The sequence below is a fragment of the Lytechinus variegatus genome, chromosome 19, assembly GCF_018143015.1.
Source record: "Lytechinus variegatus isolate NC3 chromosome 19, Lvar_3.0, whole genome shotgun sequence".
NCBI classification, from domain to species: domain Eukaryota; kingdom Metazoa; phylum Echinodermata; class Echinoidea; order Temnopleuroida; family Toxopneustidae; genus Lytechinus; species Lytechinus variegatus.
The window spans coordinates 2,623,138-2,640,199 of NC_054758.1; the positions used below are offsets into that span (position 1 = coordinate 2,623,138).

At 37.8% G+C, this 17,062-nt stretch overlaps 1 protein-coding gene across 2 annotated transcripts; it reads left to right on the plus strand.

Moving 5' to 3' along the window:
* Nucleotides 1-1,037: 1,037 nt before the first annotated feature.
* LOC121405836 lies at nt 1,038-16,095 on the plus strand. 2 transcript variants are annotated; one of them, XM_041596804.1, is made up of 3 exons: nt 1,038-1,375; nt 8,379-8,547; nt 13,517-16,095. In XM_041596804.1, exon 3 carries the CDS (start codon nt 14,117-14,119, stop codon nt 14,891-14,893), a length of 777 nt encoding a protein of 258 aa, XP_041452738.1. In that variant the 5' UTR covers nt 1,038-1,375; nt 8,379-8,547; nt 13,517-14,116; the 3' UTR covers nt 14,894-16,095. The 2 variants fall into 2 exon arrangements, with proteins under 2 accessions (XP_041452738.1, XP_041452737.1); XM_041596803.1 differs by lacking the exon at nt 8,379-8,547 and having other exon boundaries at nt 1,039-1,375.
* The last annotated feature ends 967 nt before the right edge of the window (nt 16,096-17,062 follow it).

A 17,062-nucleotide genomic window follows, 5' to 3' on the forward strand; every position in this document is an offset into this window, starting at 1 on the left:
AATAAAATGTCATTTTCTCAGAAAATTGAAAATGGTTTTCACTGTAACTTTTGTATATCAATAGACAAATGATTTCACACAAGATAATGAAAAGAAAACAAAAATTAAGTCATCAGGAACCATACAAAATTTGAAATTCATACATTTTATATTACATAACACATGGGGCAGCTGCTCGCTTATGACGTCACAAATCCAAAATTTTGAACTCTAATAACTTTCTTACTCTAACGGATTTTCCTCAAACCTTCACCAATATTTTTTTATTATTTTTTCTGCTATTTTTACAACTAAGTTTTCTTCAGGTGAACTTTCCCTTTAAGAAGTTTGATACAAGATGGAGGAAGTAAGAAACAGGGCGGGGATCAGAGAGGGGGATTACAGTTTATCTGATAAGGAAGAATATGTTAACCAAAAATCACAAATAAATGTTGATAATTATAAGCATTTTTACGTGTTCCATGGGGAATTATACAAATTTTGAAATAAAGAATGAAAATGATATTGAATATATGTATGTGATATTTATTAAGATTAATCAAATGTTAATAGATATACCCCCAGGAAACCAGTAGTAGTAGTAGAGTAGTAGTAGTAGTAGTATAGTAGTAGTAGTAGTAGTAGTAGTAGTAGTAGTGGTAGTGGTAGTAGTAGTAGTAGTAAGTAGTAGTAGTAGTAGTAGTAGTAGTAGTAGTCGTAGTAGTAGTAGTAGTAGTAGTAGTAGTAATAGACTAATCGGCAATTTACCGTATTCATTGGTAGTAATGTAATAACTATGTTGCATCAACCTAATATCCCCATGATCATACAAGATCCTTTTTTATAACACATACTTCATGAATTCCGCAGTGTTATGCTATTTGAAAAAGTATTGTTTATATAAATACTAGGACTTCACTAATACTTGTAACCACATAATAGATGTGACACCCCCTGGATGACTCATCAACCAATCACCGTCCGCAAACAATAGCACGTAACTATTCATCACGACGCATGCGCATTTAGGGGAATCCTCACCACAAAAATAGGCGAAGTCATCATACACTATATTGAACCTGTGCGAGCGTGCGAAAAATAATACCAGGCGAGTTTGGTATTGAGAAGGTCGTCTGCTAGTACCAGATGTAACTCGATTATCGCGTGTGTAGCACGCGCATATTAATATTGCTGTCCGAAGCCCAAGTTCAGCGGGTAATAGTACTAAATATCCCCTGCCCTGTTTGACTTTGATCAGTGTGGATCCTGAAGCGGATAATAAGGATATCAGGAAATAGAAACGGATAGCTACCAGGAGATATCGTATGGATATTGCTGAAAAAGTGAAAACTTGTATAGAATTTCTTTGAGGAAGAGAGGACAACGTCGCGATAAGGTAAATATTTTACATATATCATCTAAGACTTGATATCTCAAAATTATTTCAGATTATTGCCTAACTTTATCTAGAGTCTGTGTCGACTTTTTTATTTGCTTGACATTTGTTTAGAAAGTAGTTTTTGTAATAGGGCAATTTGGGCACTGATCATTACAGTTCACTGAAATGAATAATACAAAATGTATGTGCCTACATGTAACATATAGGCCTAAATCAAAAGTTATGGTATTGTTACAGCCGACTATTCCCTCTACGCCTAAGCAGTTGGGCTATGATTATACATGCTGTAGACAAACGAATCGAAAACTTATTACAATCAAATCTGGATTTCTAAGGAATACAGCGTAAAAAAAGCGATTTTCTTGTGATCGTGATATTGTTACCATTGAGAAGCAATATAGCTAACTTAAAGTTAATTAAAGGTCAAGTCCACCTCAGAAAAATGTTGATTTGAATCAATAGAGAAAAATCAGACAAGCGCAATGCTGAAAATTTCATAAAAATCGGATATAAAATAGGAAAGTTTATATGACACTTCAAAGTTTCGCTTATTTTCAACAAAATAGTTATATGAACGAGCCAATTAACATGATTAAATCCAAATGAGAGAGTCGATGATGTCACTCACTATTTCTTTTGTTTTTTATTGTTTGAATTATACAATATGTCAATTTTTACGAATTAGGTGATTAGGACATCCTTGCCTGAAGCACAAAATGTTGAAATAATGGAATTCCACGTGTTCAGGGAGGTATGAAACTTCATTTCACATGCTGACAATGACGAGAAAATAAAATATTTCATATAATAAAATACAAAAGAAATAGTGAGTGAGTGATGTCATCAACTCTCTCATTTGGATGTAACTGGCTAGTTCATTTAATTATTTTTTTGAAAATAAGCGACATTTTAAGATGTCATAACTTTCTTATTTTACATCCGATTTTGATGAAATTTTCAGTGTTATGCTTGTTGAATTTTTCTCTTTTTATTCAAATCAAGTTTTTGTTGGGGTGGACTTGTCTTTTAAGTTAATAGACTTGGTAGAGCAGAATTTTTTGAGAGAATATTGATGATAGACAAAAAATAAGTTATGAATATTTTTTAATGTTACGTGACGTCACGTGCGAACAGCTCTCACACAAGATCATCTAATAGATTATTATAACGTTCCATATACATTATGTGGGGGTTTCTCCATTATTTCTGAATAATTTATTTCTTTAACGTCTTTACACATTATGAAAATAATTTATGATCCTGTTATTATATTGACTTGGCAAGAAAATATTTCTAAACTTTCTTTCATGCCACTCGCATGTGACGTCATAATATAAATAAAGCAAATCATTACTCTTTTGTACTTAGATAGATTTTCACATAAATTTTATAGGTATAAAGTTCTCTTTTTTCTTTTGAAAAGAATGGCCTCAGGGACTGTAGGTGTCAATTTTTAATCATTATTTTGTTTAAAAGATAGAATGGTGGCCACCTTTAAAATGTGAAATAAGGAAGTGATTTATACAGAGAATAGTATGATTTCGTTATTGAAGAAATTTTCATGCAAAGCTGAACTATGATCGCGGACCACTGTATGCCTACCAGTAGTAGGTTTCCTTGAAAATAAAGAGGACCCGAGTTAGCTATCGCATTAGAAAATGAAACAAACAGTGGATATAATTTGTTTTTTAAAATAAATAAAAAAAAAATACTTGATGAAACCAAACACTCGACATTCTAATCAAAACCTGTCAAATTTTGCGTGGACCACTGGATTTCGTAAAATGGGAAGGGGGTAGGGTGTCAACAGAACGAGAGGCTCATCAACTCAGGAAAAACAAGGCCAGAGTCTTATAAAGTTCTGAATTTATGACGGCTAAATCTGATACCAGGAAAAACGCTAGAAATTACACCGCTCTTCTGACGCCGAGGTTGAAACGTTGAAATGTCTTTTCCAATTCGCGACGTATATGGGTGTCTTCTCTTCCTATTATTTTTTGGGGGCGGGTATTTTACTCATTTTCCTGCCTGGGCAGCCTCCTCAATTTTGCTGCTTTTGCGCCCCTTGAATCTGGCACCCGAGGCACGCGCCCCCATTGCCCCCCAAGATACGCCACTGATTCAATGAGTAATCCTCTCAGGTTGAGGTTGACATCCTCAGAATAGCAACAATATAGACCTTTTAAAACTTTCATTGGTATGATTGAAAACACAAGAAAAAACACTTGTTAATAACTTGGGTGATGCGGGGGGGTGATGGAGACCCAACCTCCATACCCCCCCCCCTTCAAAACAAAACCGCAACTGTTGCAGTCATGTGACCACCGTAAGCGTGACATCGCATGGAATAGCTGAACCTAGCCGACATTTTCACCTATCAATCATGGTTGTATCCAATGTAATAAACGATGATCTTCCGCATCATCTGTTGGATGAGTATTTAGTCGGCTAAGATTAGTCCACTCCGTCCAAGGCGAGACGTGTAGGATTACACCATTGGCTTGTCAGTGATGGATTGCTAGGGGTTTCCAGCTAATATTCGGTTTCGGGAAGGGAGGTATGATTTTTGACATCCCCTGTTGAATATTAATTCGACATACAGATATGAGTCAGCGGAAACCGAAGGAGTAATACAGGGAGTTGGAAGTCAGGAATCATATTTTAAAAGATCAGGTAGTAAGATTTCAAAGAACAACACATTCAAGGATTAGGGATTTGCAATTGTATCAGGTATACTGGTATGACTAAGGGATGATCTATTCACGCCCCCCCCCCCCCCCTCTTCTTTTCTGTTCATTTCTCCTCTCTTCTCCATTCATGTCCCCAATCCCCCCTCCCCCTCAATTCATTTAATTTCATTTATTTTCAATCAAATACAAACCCCACTATCAAATACACAGCAAAAACCGTGGTGTCAACCGGTGTACATAGAGGACCACACCAGTCATTGTACAAAAGTGTTAGATTTACAGTGTTAATTCAACATCTATAGGTGTTATTACAACCTTACAATGTAAAAAAAATTAAGTGCTAATAAAGCACTTATGGTGCTTTTTAGTGACTGCACTACGAGTGTTGATCTTCTAGTTCAAATTTAATCTAGAAAATCAGCACTTGTAGTGCAGTCACTATGCAAGCACTGTAAGTGCTAAATTAGCACTTCATTTTTACAGTGTAACACTCTTTGGTGTTATGTTCAATCTCCAGGGTGTTATTTTAAAACCTCAGGGTGAAGACATCAACTGGTGTCGGTTTTACCACCCCAGTTTTTACAATGTAGAATAGAATTACAATAAATATAAATTCAATAGAACAGCCTTCATAAAGAGTTTTTTTTATCAGAGGTTGTATAGTGAAGCACAGCTTAATGCGTTTTTAGATTCATGTAATACGTTATGTGTTATTCGTTTCGCTCTAAATCTCCCCCTACCCCCCCCCCCCTCCCTCTCCCTCCCACTTGTTCGTTATCTTCTATCATTCTCCATTTCACTTTCAACCGATCAAACTACAATCTGCAGCTTCCAAATTCTTTCCCACAATTCATATGACATGGCTGCATCGCATATCGTGTTTCATAAAGACTTGATATAATAACAAATGCACAATTCCTATAACAAGTTTATTATCAGCTAATCAAATCAAATGATTTCAGTAGGTTTGAACTGTTATTGCAAATTTGTTATCAAACAAAGTTTTATGAATCGCGCCCCCCCCCCCCATTGATCAACCTATTGTTCCTACATACAGTTTTGTTTGCATTTAAATATCGATGAATATGGAGGTCAACAGTTTATAACATCACCTTGTAATGCGTTCAAGCAAACTTTTAATACTGTGCAACTTTTAGAGCATGACGACATTCCTAAAACATGTTAAAGAAAAGTAGAAAAAAAATCCTAGATGACGAATCCTTTATACTGGCAGGAAATTACTTAACATGCGTACATGATACGTCTTAGCCTCCATTGGTGTTCGCATTGTTGGTGTAATAATGAAGGTCAACATTCGTGCAAATCTGATCAAACGAAGTCTTGAAAAAGAAATAAGAAAATGAAAAAAAAATAGATTTACACTAAACTAACCATGATGACAATCTGATTTTCGATTCAGTGCAAACACAACATTATGTTTGCGAAGGCTGATAACATTCGTTTGCACTGTTTCGATTGTAAATAAATGTTATATTTATTTTGAACAATCTCCTTTAAAGATGTAAAGGCCTCGCATGCCTATGACAGTTTTAATCCCTTCGGAGCTTTAATACCTACAGGTCTAATTCAATCGAGAACATGGTCATGTTACCTTCCGGTCGTGGTCTAGTGGTTCTGACTCTCGCCTTTCAAACAGAGGGTCGCGGGATCGAATCCTAGCCATGGCGTGTTTTCCTTCAGCAAGAAATTTATACACACTGTGCTGAACTCAACCCAGGTGAGGTAACTGGGTACCCCCAAGAAGTAATTCCTCCAAAAGCTGTGCGCACCAGAATCGGTACACTATAGCTTAGCCGGGTAATTATATGAGCGCCTTGAGCACCGAGCAAAGTGGATACGTGTGCGCTATACAAATCCTATATTATTATTTATTCGTGCCCCCCCCCCCCCTCCCCATTGAATCTCCTATCGGTCTACATCAACGCTCTAAATACATTATTGTTTCTGTATATTAAGTTCTTGCTGCGGTTCCGTGACATTTACTCCGGCGACAATTGCTCCGATGTAAAAATCTGCGCGTTAAGCCAAACATAAAATCCAACCTCCATAATTAAATAAATCTTATTCATATTGTCTTTACATTATTCTGAAGTCTGAACCAAAAATTCTATTACAATTCTAACTCTAACCCTCTATGTCACAGGAGCAATTGTATATCCTCTTGGGTTGAACCTTCTATACTATCAATCATAATGCCCTTTTGGGAAGTTATCTCAATTTATCTTTTTTAGTATTTGATCACCCATCGTGTTTATCGTAACCACTGTCAGGTGTATTGTCATATCAGCTGTTCTTAAGGGGCCTTTAATTGGTAATTAATAGTCACATTTCCTATCATATGAAACCACACGATTTCTCTCAGTTAAAGATGGCATAAACATTTGAACATTCTACATGCTCAATGTGACATGTTTGAATTATCCGTTGATCGCATTGATGTTAAAATCATTGTCAATGAACAAAATGAACTAAATTTGAATAGCATATTTAGAAAGCTTTTAACATAGGACTATTCAGCTTAGTGAGTTATATATCTTTTTTGCTTAAAGGTATTGTTTAATTTTGTGAGCAGCTGATTTAAAAAATTCTCAAACCAAGATGAAACATGTGTACAAGTGCATGTATTAGAACTAATAAACACTGAAAACAACCATTATTGAGAATGAAAAGCTAAAACTACAAGGCAAACCCCGATTTTGTAAATAGGCGTCTTATAGACACCTAAATAGTACACATAAGTGTATGGGATGAAATTAAGATGGTGTTTCCGGTCACTTTATATTTCAATTTTTGAAGCACTAAATAATTATTTTGGAACGCAAGTTTTCTACACTTCATTTTTTGTAACATCACAGACACAGGTGACAAGTGTGACCTTCTAGCTCAGATGTTTTTAAGTCAAACCAATGTTAACCAATCACTGTAAGTCTAACAAAACATTTTCTCAACTGGCATGATTGAAGTGATATGCTTTTAATTCAATAAAATATATTTAGCCATGGGGAGCTTCTCGTGTCAATAGGCAGGCTTTTCACAGTTTGGTGCAGCAAGGGCATTTTTTTCAAGTTGTTATTTCTTGAATTTATTCAACACATCAATACAATTTTTAAAAAAAATCGAATATCATAATAAAAATGTAGTTGCTCCAACCTGCAAAATCCAACAATTAATGACATTGTCGGGGCGAGGGAGGGCACAATCAATCGGTCATCCACCCCTCCCCCTCCATGAGGGCTTATTTTAGATTTTTTTTTTATCCCGAAAGAAAGGGCAACGAACAAGGTGTGTAAAATAGCTATACACAATATCGAACTCAAAAGCCATTGGAAAGATGGAATAACATAATGGTAATCAAAGTTAATGACTGAGGTTATGGTTATAGAGTATACACGTGACAGTTTATTACTATTACATAACGCGTAAGGGAAATATGATCATTAATGAGCGATCAATATGTGACGAATTTTATCGAGTTACAAGAATCCACACTATACTGTCATAGACCTGTTTTATGAAAAAGCTATCTAATTGTCAAAGGTATCTTGTATAAGCTGCAATTGCATTGTTTTGTATCATTCATTTCTTGATTTGTGGGAGTTGGTCAAGCAACCCAAGTCTAGAACCAGGTGTTACCAATTCATACAATTTTGCTGGGGCATCAGTACACTCTTGCCCATTTCGTGATTAGGCCTATAACAGTTGTGACAACCATGGACCTACTGACAACTGTACCCTCGGCGACGCTTCGGACGGTTAAGGCAGATCCAAAGACACATTGAATTGATAATGGTGATGATGAAAGCTCTCCTTAATAGATAGGCCTAACACTGCAAAAACTCCAGTGTTGGTTTAACACCAGCCCGGAATCTATATATGTCCACACGTACCAGAGAAGTGTTAAACAACACCGGTTTCGGTATTAGTCTAACACCAGATACTAGTAGGTGTTTATACAACACCAATCAGTATTAAAACAGCATCGGTTTGATTCTAAACTGGTGCTGTTTCAATATTTCTCTGGTATGCACATACAGTATATAGATTCCGGGCTGGTGTTAAATCAACACCGGAGTTATTGCAGTGTATACGTCTTCTCATCCCCTCAATTCAATTCAGTTATTTTATTTCATTTCCATTCAAAACATAATACAAAGCAACGCAAATCAAGTACAATTTTATAGGGCATTCTTACTTCGTAAAACTTCATCTGTTCGCCATATACATGTACATACATGACACAGTGATCATCACATTACATTGTCTTCTTGACTTCTGCTTGACATTTCCAGGCGACTGGAAACCAACGTACTGACAATCGCATCTCCCTAGCAGACGACATAACCAACAGACGACAGACTGCATGCACAGACGGTCGACGAGGAGAATAAGTCGAGGGAAAGACTGGGCAAATAATTAGGCGGGAAATGAGACATCAGCGTAACATCTCCCATTAGACAGGTAATACGAGCAGACGATATTCCAATCATTCCAACCCATGGCTGGAGGGTAGGCAGGATTATTTTACTATATATCCATGACATCTATATACCATGTATACGGGGATAGGGTGCACTAGGCTTACGTTCTGTTCTTAAAATGTTCAAGCGAGGGAGTAAGGCGACCGAGCTGATTATGAGGGCGTTTTGGACATAATTTAACAACCTATTTTAACACATTGTCTAACATAAACGGATCTGTCACGCACTTTGGATGGATTGATGCATATAAAAACAATAAAAACATATAGGCCTAGATATACGGACGTAATATTCAAGTCAAACGGTTAGGTATCATGGGCTATGGGCCTAGTCATAGTAGTAGCCATGATCATATAGCATGTATAGTATGAAAGAGGTGCACCGTGAATCATGGTATATGATTAATGGAATGACATCCAATCGGCGTAACATAATTATATTTAACTCATATACGATACTGACATGACAGCTGATGGTCTATCATCATCCTGATGATTACGAGTCTTAAATTAGAAGTTACCCTGAATTATCAAACGGACGACAGGATCCGACTCATCTCGACCCCTAAACATATTCGGTCTATCTATCTATCTATCTATCTATCTATAATAGATGGATAGATAGCTATCTATCTATCCAACCATCTATTTATCTATCCATATATCTTTATATCTATCTTTCTATCTATATATTCATCTATCATTCTACCTATCTTTCTATCTATCTGTCTATATCTATCTATCCATCCATCAATCCATCGTATGTACCTATCAATCTATCTCTCTCCCTCTCTCTCTAGCTAACTATCTATCCACCCACCCATCTATCTTTCCATCTATCTATCTCCCTCCCAATTATCTACCTACCTACCTATCAATCTATCTATCTTTCCTTCTATCTATATCTATCTTTCTATCTATCTCCCCATCTATCTAACTATCTATCTCTCTCCCAATTATCTACCTACCTATCAATCTATCTATCTTTCTATCTATTTCACCATCTAAGCTATCTAACTATCTCTCCATCCATCTATCTTTCCATCTATCTAACTATCTCCCTCCCAATTCTCTACCTACCTACCTATCATTATATCTATCTTTCTTTCTTTTCATCTATCTATCATCTATCTCCCAATTATTCGTTGTTTTTCGTTTTTAGTTAAGTACTTTATTCCTCCATGTGCCATACATGGCATAATCTAAATTCCTCCATGTGCCATACATGGCATAATCTATGTATTTGGATACTGCCTGCAAATTTATTGTCAACTATTGCATAATTTTACAAGGAAAATAACCCTACCACGTTTCTCTATAGAGAGTTTCTCAGTTCACTTAACATCAAACCTTCATGATCTTCGAGTATTACGATCAATCTATTTTCAAATTCTAGTATCTTGTAATAAAAGATGAAGCAATTCACATTCTGCCTTCTTAAATCGATTCCAAAATAACATACACAGAACTCTGCATCCAATGGTTAGAACGAAAGTGCAAAGTAGGCCTATATCCTCGAACACGTCGAAAATTAATCATGACAATGAACTGTAAAATTGATATTTTGGACAAAAGTAAAGGGGCGTCCGCCTTGAAATACTTTTTCAATGGTACTCCACAATGAAAGCAATCATACAAAGTACATGGAAAAAATCTAGCAAAGTAATGAGGCTGTATAAAGTTGTCATTTTGATGCTGTCATAAATCATTCTAATTCTTCTCCATGTTCTCACAAGTAACATGTACGATCATCTTTTATTTTAAGTTAACCCCAACTTGTACTTTCATTGTAGTGCGCCCTATTGTAGGCCTACACAGCAAAAACTGTGGTGTTAACCGTGTACATAGAGGACCACACCAGTTATTTTACACCGGTGTTAAATTGGTGGTGTTAATTTTACACCTATAGGTGTTATTAGAACACCTATGATACATTTACACTCTTTGGTGTTATGTTCAATCTCTAGGGTGTAACACCTCAGGGTGTGGTCCTCTATTAACACCAATTTGTGTCAGTTTTAACACCACAGTTTTTACAGTGTACATAAAACTTGCAAATTAAAGCATTATCTTTAGTCGTCGTTTGAACATAATCGTGTAAAATTGTTCTACGTCCAAATTTAATACATTCTGAGTTTTTTAATTTGAAGATAATTTTCAGGGATGTTTTCAGAGCTATTGATAATTAGTGTCAGGGGTGGCAACTTGCAAGATATTATATTTTGTCGACGGGTGTGGAGTGGGAACCGGGGAAGGGCTATCTGTCCAAATATGTAATCAATTTGTTTTTCAAACAACAAAAGAAACCTTGATCTATTTTCACTCACTCCTCCCCCATTTTATTTGTCACCCCCCCCTTCCATCACACTAAAAATTTAGAGGGGCAGCTGCCCTTTGCCCCATGAAGCATCGCCGCTGGGTGCACTCTCTTCATTCGGCGGTAATGAACTTTGATTTACCCCCTCACTAACCGATGAGGGGTCTCCATTGCATGTCATGTCGCTTTTCAAGGCCTAGTGTCCGCATAACATCGTGTGACGTCAGTCAGATTTCTGTCTGTCGACCCCCCACCCCCCCATTCTGCACTGCACTGTAGCTACAGCTCAAAAACGCATTTATATCTCCTCTTTCAAATAAAATCGTATCCGAAAAAGACCAATAGCACACGGTCCTATAAGCTATAGCAACAACCAACTTCACTCTCAACAGGTCCAATACCGGTGGGGGTCCACCATTTCCGTGTACAGGACGAATCCAGAGGACCGAGGGGGCTTGTGTCCAACACTACCCCACCCCCACCCATCTATAGACCACTTTCCTATTCATTTTTTTTTTTTGGGGGGGGGGTTGTCATAGGCCTCTATTAATAGCAATTGCATCTATGGGCGGTGATCTTTTACCCCCATCCCCCGTTTGGGGTGTTTAGTTTTTTTTTCTTGCTCCCCCCCCCCCCCCTTCCACACTTCAACAAACCTGGGTCCGCCACTATCCCCGTCAAACCTTCTTTCCCATGTATTTCATCGCTAGCTTCGTCACTGTGACATGCCTTCTCTGGTTAATGAGCTCGTTAAGAGAGGAAGATTGACAGCGCAAAAGGGAACATCCCCGTGCTCCACAATATTTTCTTAAAGCGCATATCCAGCTTACAACACGAAAAACACGTTATAATGGTTCGCCTTAGAGGTGTTCAAGATCATACACTCATTATTTTCAAGAATATCATCTTGTTTCTTACATGAGCTCGATAAAAGTTTTCCCCAACCCCACGCTAGGCAAAATGGACCCCACCCCTCGATGTGATCTCATAATACAGCGTTCTGGCAAAATATAACTCTCATTGCTTTTACACAACCATGACGAATATAGTGGATGTACAATGAAAGAAAATCATTTGGCAAAAGTATACCTCTGTTATTCCGCTTCTTGGTTAAATATATTAGCCATCAACATTATCATGGCTACATGCAACATCCAAGTTTATAATCAAGAAATTATTTTTAGATGTCGTATTAAAACTGGAATTGAGTTTTAATCTTTCTGCTATTGTACAAGGGCCATGATACCTGGGGGTGTTTCACAAAGATTTAAGTCGCACTTAAATACCGAGTTGCGTACGGTATGAAAGGCTTGACCGCATTGGTCAGATCGTGTCATGAGGACGCGCACTAATGCGTATCTATCGATAAGATCGCGCGTTGCATATCATATACGCGTCGGCATTTAAGTGCGACTTAAGTCATACTTAAATCGTTGTGAAACACCCCCTGGGCCTGTTGCATAAAACTTTTTACCTGAGAAAACTCTGGTGAAAACTGAAAACTAAGGTTAGTCTTACTTAGTCTTATTTCTGCCATTGACTTTAACATAGAGCAAAAACTCTGGTAAAAACAACCTGAGTTTTCTCAGGTAAAAAGTTTTATGCAACGGGCCCCTGGTGTATTGGCTTCTGTTACCAAATCAATATTGTCTAATACATGGGGTACTGTCATCGATGCCTCCTTATCTGACATTAATATCTTTGGACTGCTGAGAATATCCATAAAGTAGAAATATTGAATGGTTATTTTGCTCGCAGACATTCATAAAATTCCGTCCATATCAAAAGAATCCCTGGATCTGACCTCTGGTATTTCTCCAGGTGTATATTTTTAGAACCCTGTTATAACATTCGGAGCCAGCAGGAATTGAAATTCATCCTCAATTTGCAATAAATGAAAATGCACTCTCTGTCAACTGATATGTTCTGCTCTTTATTTCATAACGGCATGCCGGCAATAACACGACCATTTTCCTTTGCAAATTTTGAAATTGCGGGGTTAGGGACATTGCGGGAGCAGTGTCATTTTTGCTTCAGACCCCCCCCCCCCCCCCTCACACACACACACAAGGGCGGAACCCGTGATTGGGTATCGGCCGCCGCCCCCCCCCCCCCCCCTCAAAAAAAGCGTGTACAAAAACATTGATATTACCATCCTAGTCATTGTGTTATGCATGTTCAGACCCTTTCCTACTTTTGGCTCTTCCATTCCACACCTCTTCACCAACTATAATTATGCACGCACATCCACTCACACACAAACAATGAGTAGGTCTATATTGCTTAATGAGTGAAATCAAACTAGGTTTATGTTAATTTAATGTCGAAATAGATGTGTCCTTTTCGCGAACCAGACAAATACACCAAATTCCTTTCTGATTTTTGGACACCAAAGAATAGAGAATAATAGGGCTATAGAAGTATTTCATTGTTAACGATTGTATAAATTGGAAAGAAACATCAGAAAATCACTTCCTTGATAAAAAAAAATCTATACTATTTGCTTACTTTTGTTTACCGACACCAAATCACCATGCCCCGATTTCTCGGTCGATTGGTCTCCAAAACGTGTTTGTCACCCCATAAAGTCTAATAACCCATATCTTTGTGTTTCTCTCGTTTACTTTTCACAGCTCCACCCCGGGATGATAATAATACTATCTACCGCTGTGACGTCATAATGCTCTGTTCACGCTGGTGAAGTCAAGCACCAAGGTCAACCTACTTTTGAAAAGACAATTCTAAACAGACGATATCCTGTCAGACAAGACTGGGCCAGCTAATTGCAACAATCTGTGCTACCGGGTATACTCAGACATCGGCATCACCCATATCCAGGGAGTTCAAAATTGAAACGGTTATTTTGCTTTAACCCTGACCCCGGAAACTTGGCGTTGAACGTCTCATTACACTATTAATGGAACACTTTCTCCCTGTACTGGTATATGAGGTATCAATTACCACCATCATACGTTGTAGCAGTGATTTATGACCGGCGTTAGACTTCAAGAGCTGGTCATTAAGGAAGTTCACTTTCGCCTAGCAGCGAGCATTTCTATCGTTGACCAAGCTGGTTACTGAACCTCGAAGAGGAAATTCCTGCTTTGAACAAGGACTTTAATTACCAAGTACTTGAGATAAATATTTTCTGGTTTTGAAATCATATATTAGCCTTCTTGATTGAAGTTGGGGGTATTTTCTTCTTCTTCAGTGTTTTGGAGTAAACATTCATTATGTCGACGCAGTTAGATAATCGATTTGGAGGGCATGCAGCGCCACCAACGGTGACCCGAGAAGATATCCGACAGATTGAACTGTTCTTCTGCAGTCTCAAAAGCAAGGTCTATGTGTGCCCCGCCCTTTGCAACTTGTACTTTGCTTCTTTGGAAGAAATGGCGAATCTTGGTGGCTGGGAGCTACAGACTACTGGCTTTCCAACGTTGATCTTCGATACAGGCGCACTTAGACGCACTCCCAGGCTGCAACTGTGCATCGCTGAGAAAGGCACTGGTTTTGTCAAATGGAAAGAGGACCTTGGTTTGAAAACCATGTACAAAGCACCTGGTGACAAGTTCCATACCATCACACTTTCTTCGGATTCGAGACGGATCGCCGGATTGAGTTTTGACGATCAAAACGCGGCCGCGGATCTCTTACGCACCGCTGAGTCTTGGTTGCAGGAAAAATGTGCGATGGATCGTGAAAGTGCAGCCGATGCCGATAAGAAAAAGAAAAAGAAGAAATCTAAATCGGTAAAGGTCATCCTACCGAGGAAAGAAACAATATCACTTCCGTGTCAATTTGAACACATTACCCGTATTGATTCAAAGAATATCAGCCGCAAACTCAACTCCGCACAATCAATGGATGTGAACGACTCAGAAGAAGCCTACGATCAACATGCGCGGATAGCCACGTACGGAAAAACGAAACAGACGTCTTGTGGCTATGCAGAAAGCACGTCAACGGAAGATTCTGGACTCGATGAAATATTTACAGAACAAATATGATTGTGACAAGCAGAAGTTAACCTTAAAGGAAGAATTAAAGACAATTTTGTAATCGAATGTATATATGTAAAAAACGATGTACAGATTATATTTCAAAACATATATGCATTAAGCATTTTTATAAAAGATTTGTTTTTCTGTCATGTAACTTCGTACAGCATGTCACGGCAGATTTGGTACTGTCCTTTGAAGGGTGATCGTCTCTTTAAAATTATGAAGGAAAGCATTAATTTATGATGTTATGTCTATGCCAGCGTGTTATGATAGGTAAATTCGACATAAACAGAAAAAGGTGATGCTATTTTATTCGTAATACCTCGGTCACATTTGATCATTCTAACTCTTTTATTTGTCCTTATTTTTTCGTATTACTTATTTGAAAGATCATAGGGGATATTAGTGCTCCCTGTGGCACCACCCCTGCTTGCAAGTAGTCTGCTGTGCAAGCCCTTCACTCGCGTAAAGGGTCTGAATTGCAGCCTACTCATGCCTTGTGTACTGAGGTCCCCCCTCACAGCAAGTTTTGTATGTGCTAGTCTTTGCGTGGAGACACACTTGTTGGTCAAAGTTTCAATCAGGTCTGTGCCTGCAGACTAGCTTGCAAGTACTTACGCTCCGCCATTATCAACTTGTAGATTATTTTCTACCCCGACCATTTTCGTTGGGCAATGAATATAGGCCTGTATGTATGCATTTAGGTTATATTTGCAGGGGGAGGAGTGTCTTTATAAACGCGATAATGTGAGAGTCGTATAGCTAAATTACGATGTCGTCAAAATGATTAATGATGTTATGATAACGCATCGAAATGGAATTAATTGTCTTTATGCAATGAGAGGAGATCATTAACGCACAAACTTATTAAAAATGAATAGTAACGTTTATTGCTGTATCAGTATGGTTGTGCTGGTGTATATTATGAAGGATGATCATTAATATATCTTTAAAGAATTTTAATGGTAGGCTCATTGTATGGTATAATGATAAACCTGATGAAATTCCATCGATAGGGCGGGAAATCGAATCGTCAGGACTGCAAATCGCCAGACCTGTCAATGTTGTATTACGTGATTATAATTTGAGCACCATTGCAATAGACACACTGGGTTTTTTCAACGTAATGACAGAATATTGAAATTGTGTAATAATTGACTCGTTTGCTTCGTTCGCTTAAGTTATTAAATGAACTAATAATGCATCATCATGAATCCGAACTCAGCCTCAAACATTACTTGTCTCATTGCGCCTATCAGTGGACATGTAGCAGGAATTGTTATCACAATTCATAAAGAAAAATTATGCGTATAATGTAGCTAAATATCACCAATTTGTTGTTGAACCAAGTCAATCAAGACCTAACTTGGAAAGTCCTGCATGGACATGTAACCATTCAGTAGATTTATGAAATTCTGTCTGCTGTACGTATATTATATTAAAAATGCATGGTCAGAAGATGGGTGGAGTACGAAAGCAATCCGGAGATTGGTGTAATATTTATCTATGTCACCGGATATCTTGTGTACACATGGGATAGATACTATTATGTTTTGAAGGAAGTAACTGCCACTATGATTACAAAGCACAACATAAGATGTTACCACTCTCGATAATGTCATGTTTGATATACACATACAAGGCTGCAGCCACACACGAAACCGACTCTAACCGATTGCCGATATGTCATTCAAAATAACGTGATTGATTTGATATCGGTCAGATCCCTGTCTTACAAAAAGTTACGGTTGATCCAATCAATCACAACTGTGGAAAGCCAGCAACGTCAACAAAATTTTGTTAGTTCGAAATATTTTGATGTATATTCATACATTCACTGTTTGCTTGACGATTCATATGCTTCTCTTTGTTTTCAAAGGACAGAGTGAAAATTTCCTAAAGAAAAATTTTGAAATTGGTGGATTTCCATAGAATTAAGGTTGATCGGATCAGTTGTAACTCTTTGTGAGACGGGGCCCTGTAGTCGGTTTCGTGGGTGTGACTGTAAAATGGGGATCATTTATCATTCAGCATGTCACGTGTGATAACATGAGGATATGTTCCTGTTTTAAAGTAGCAGACGGTGTATAGATTCATTAAAGCGAATGATTATAACCATCATTGTCTTACATTGCATTATACTGGGTAGCTCAAACCATGGACCTACATAGGTCC

Bases quoted from the DNA above. Each gene is read 5' to 3' on its own strand.
- LOC121405836 (XM_041596804.1), top strand. From the start codon at position 14,117: ATGTCGACGCAGTTAGATAATCGATTTGGAGGGCATGCAGCGCCACCA.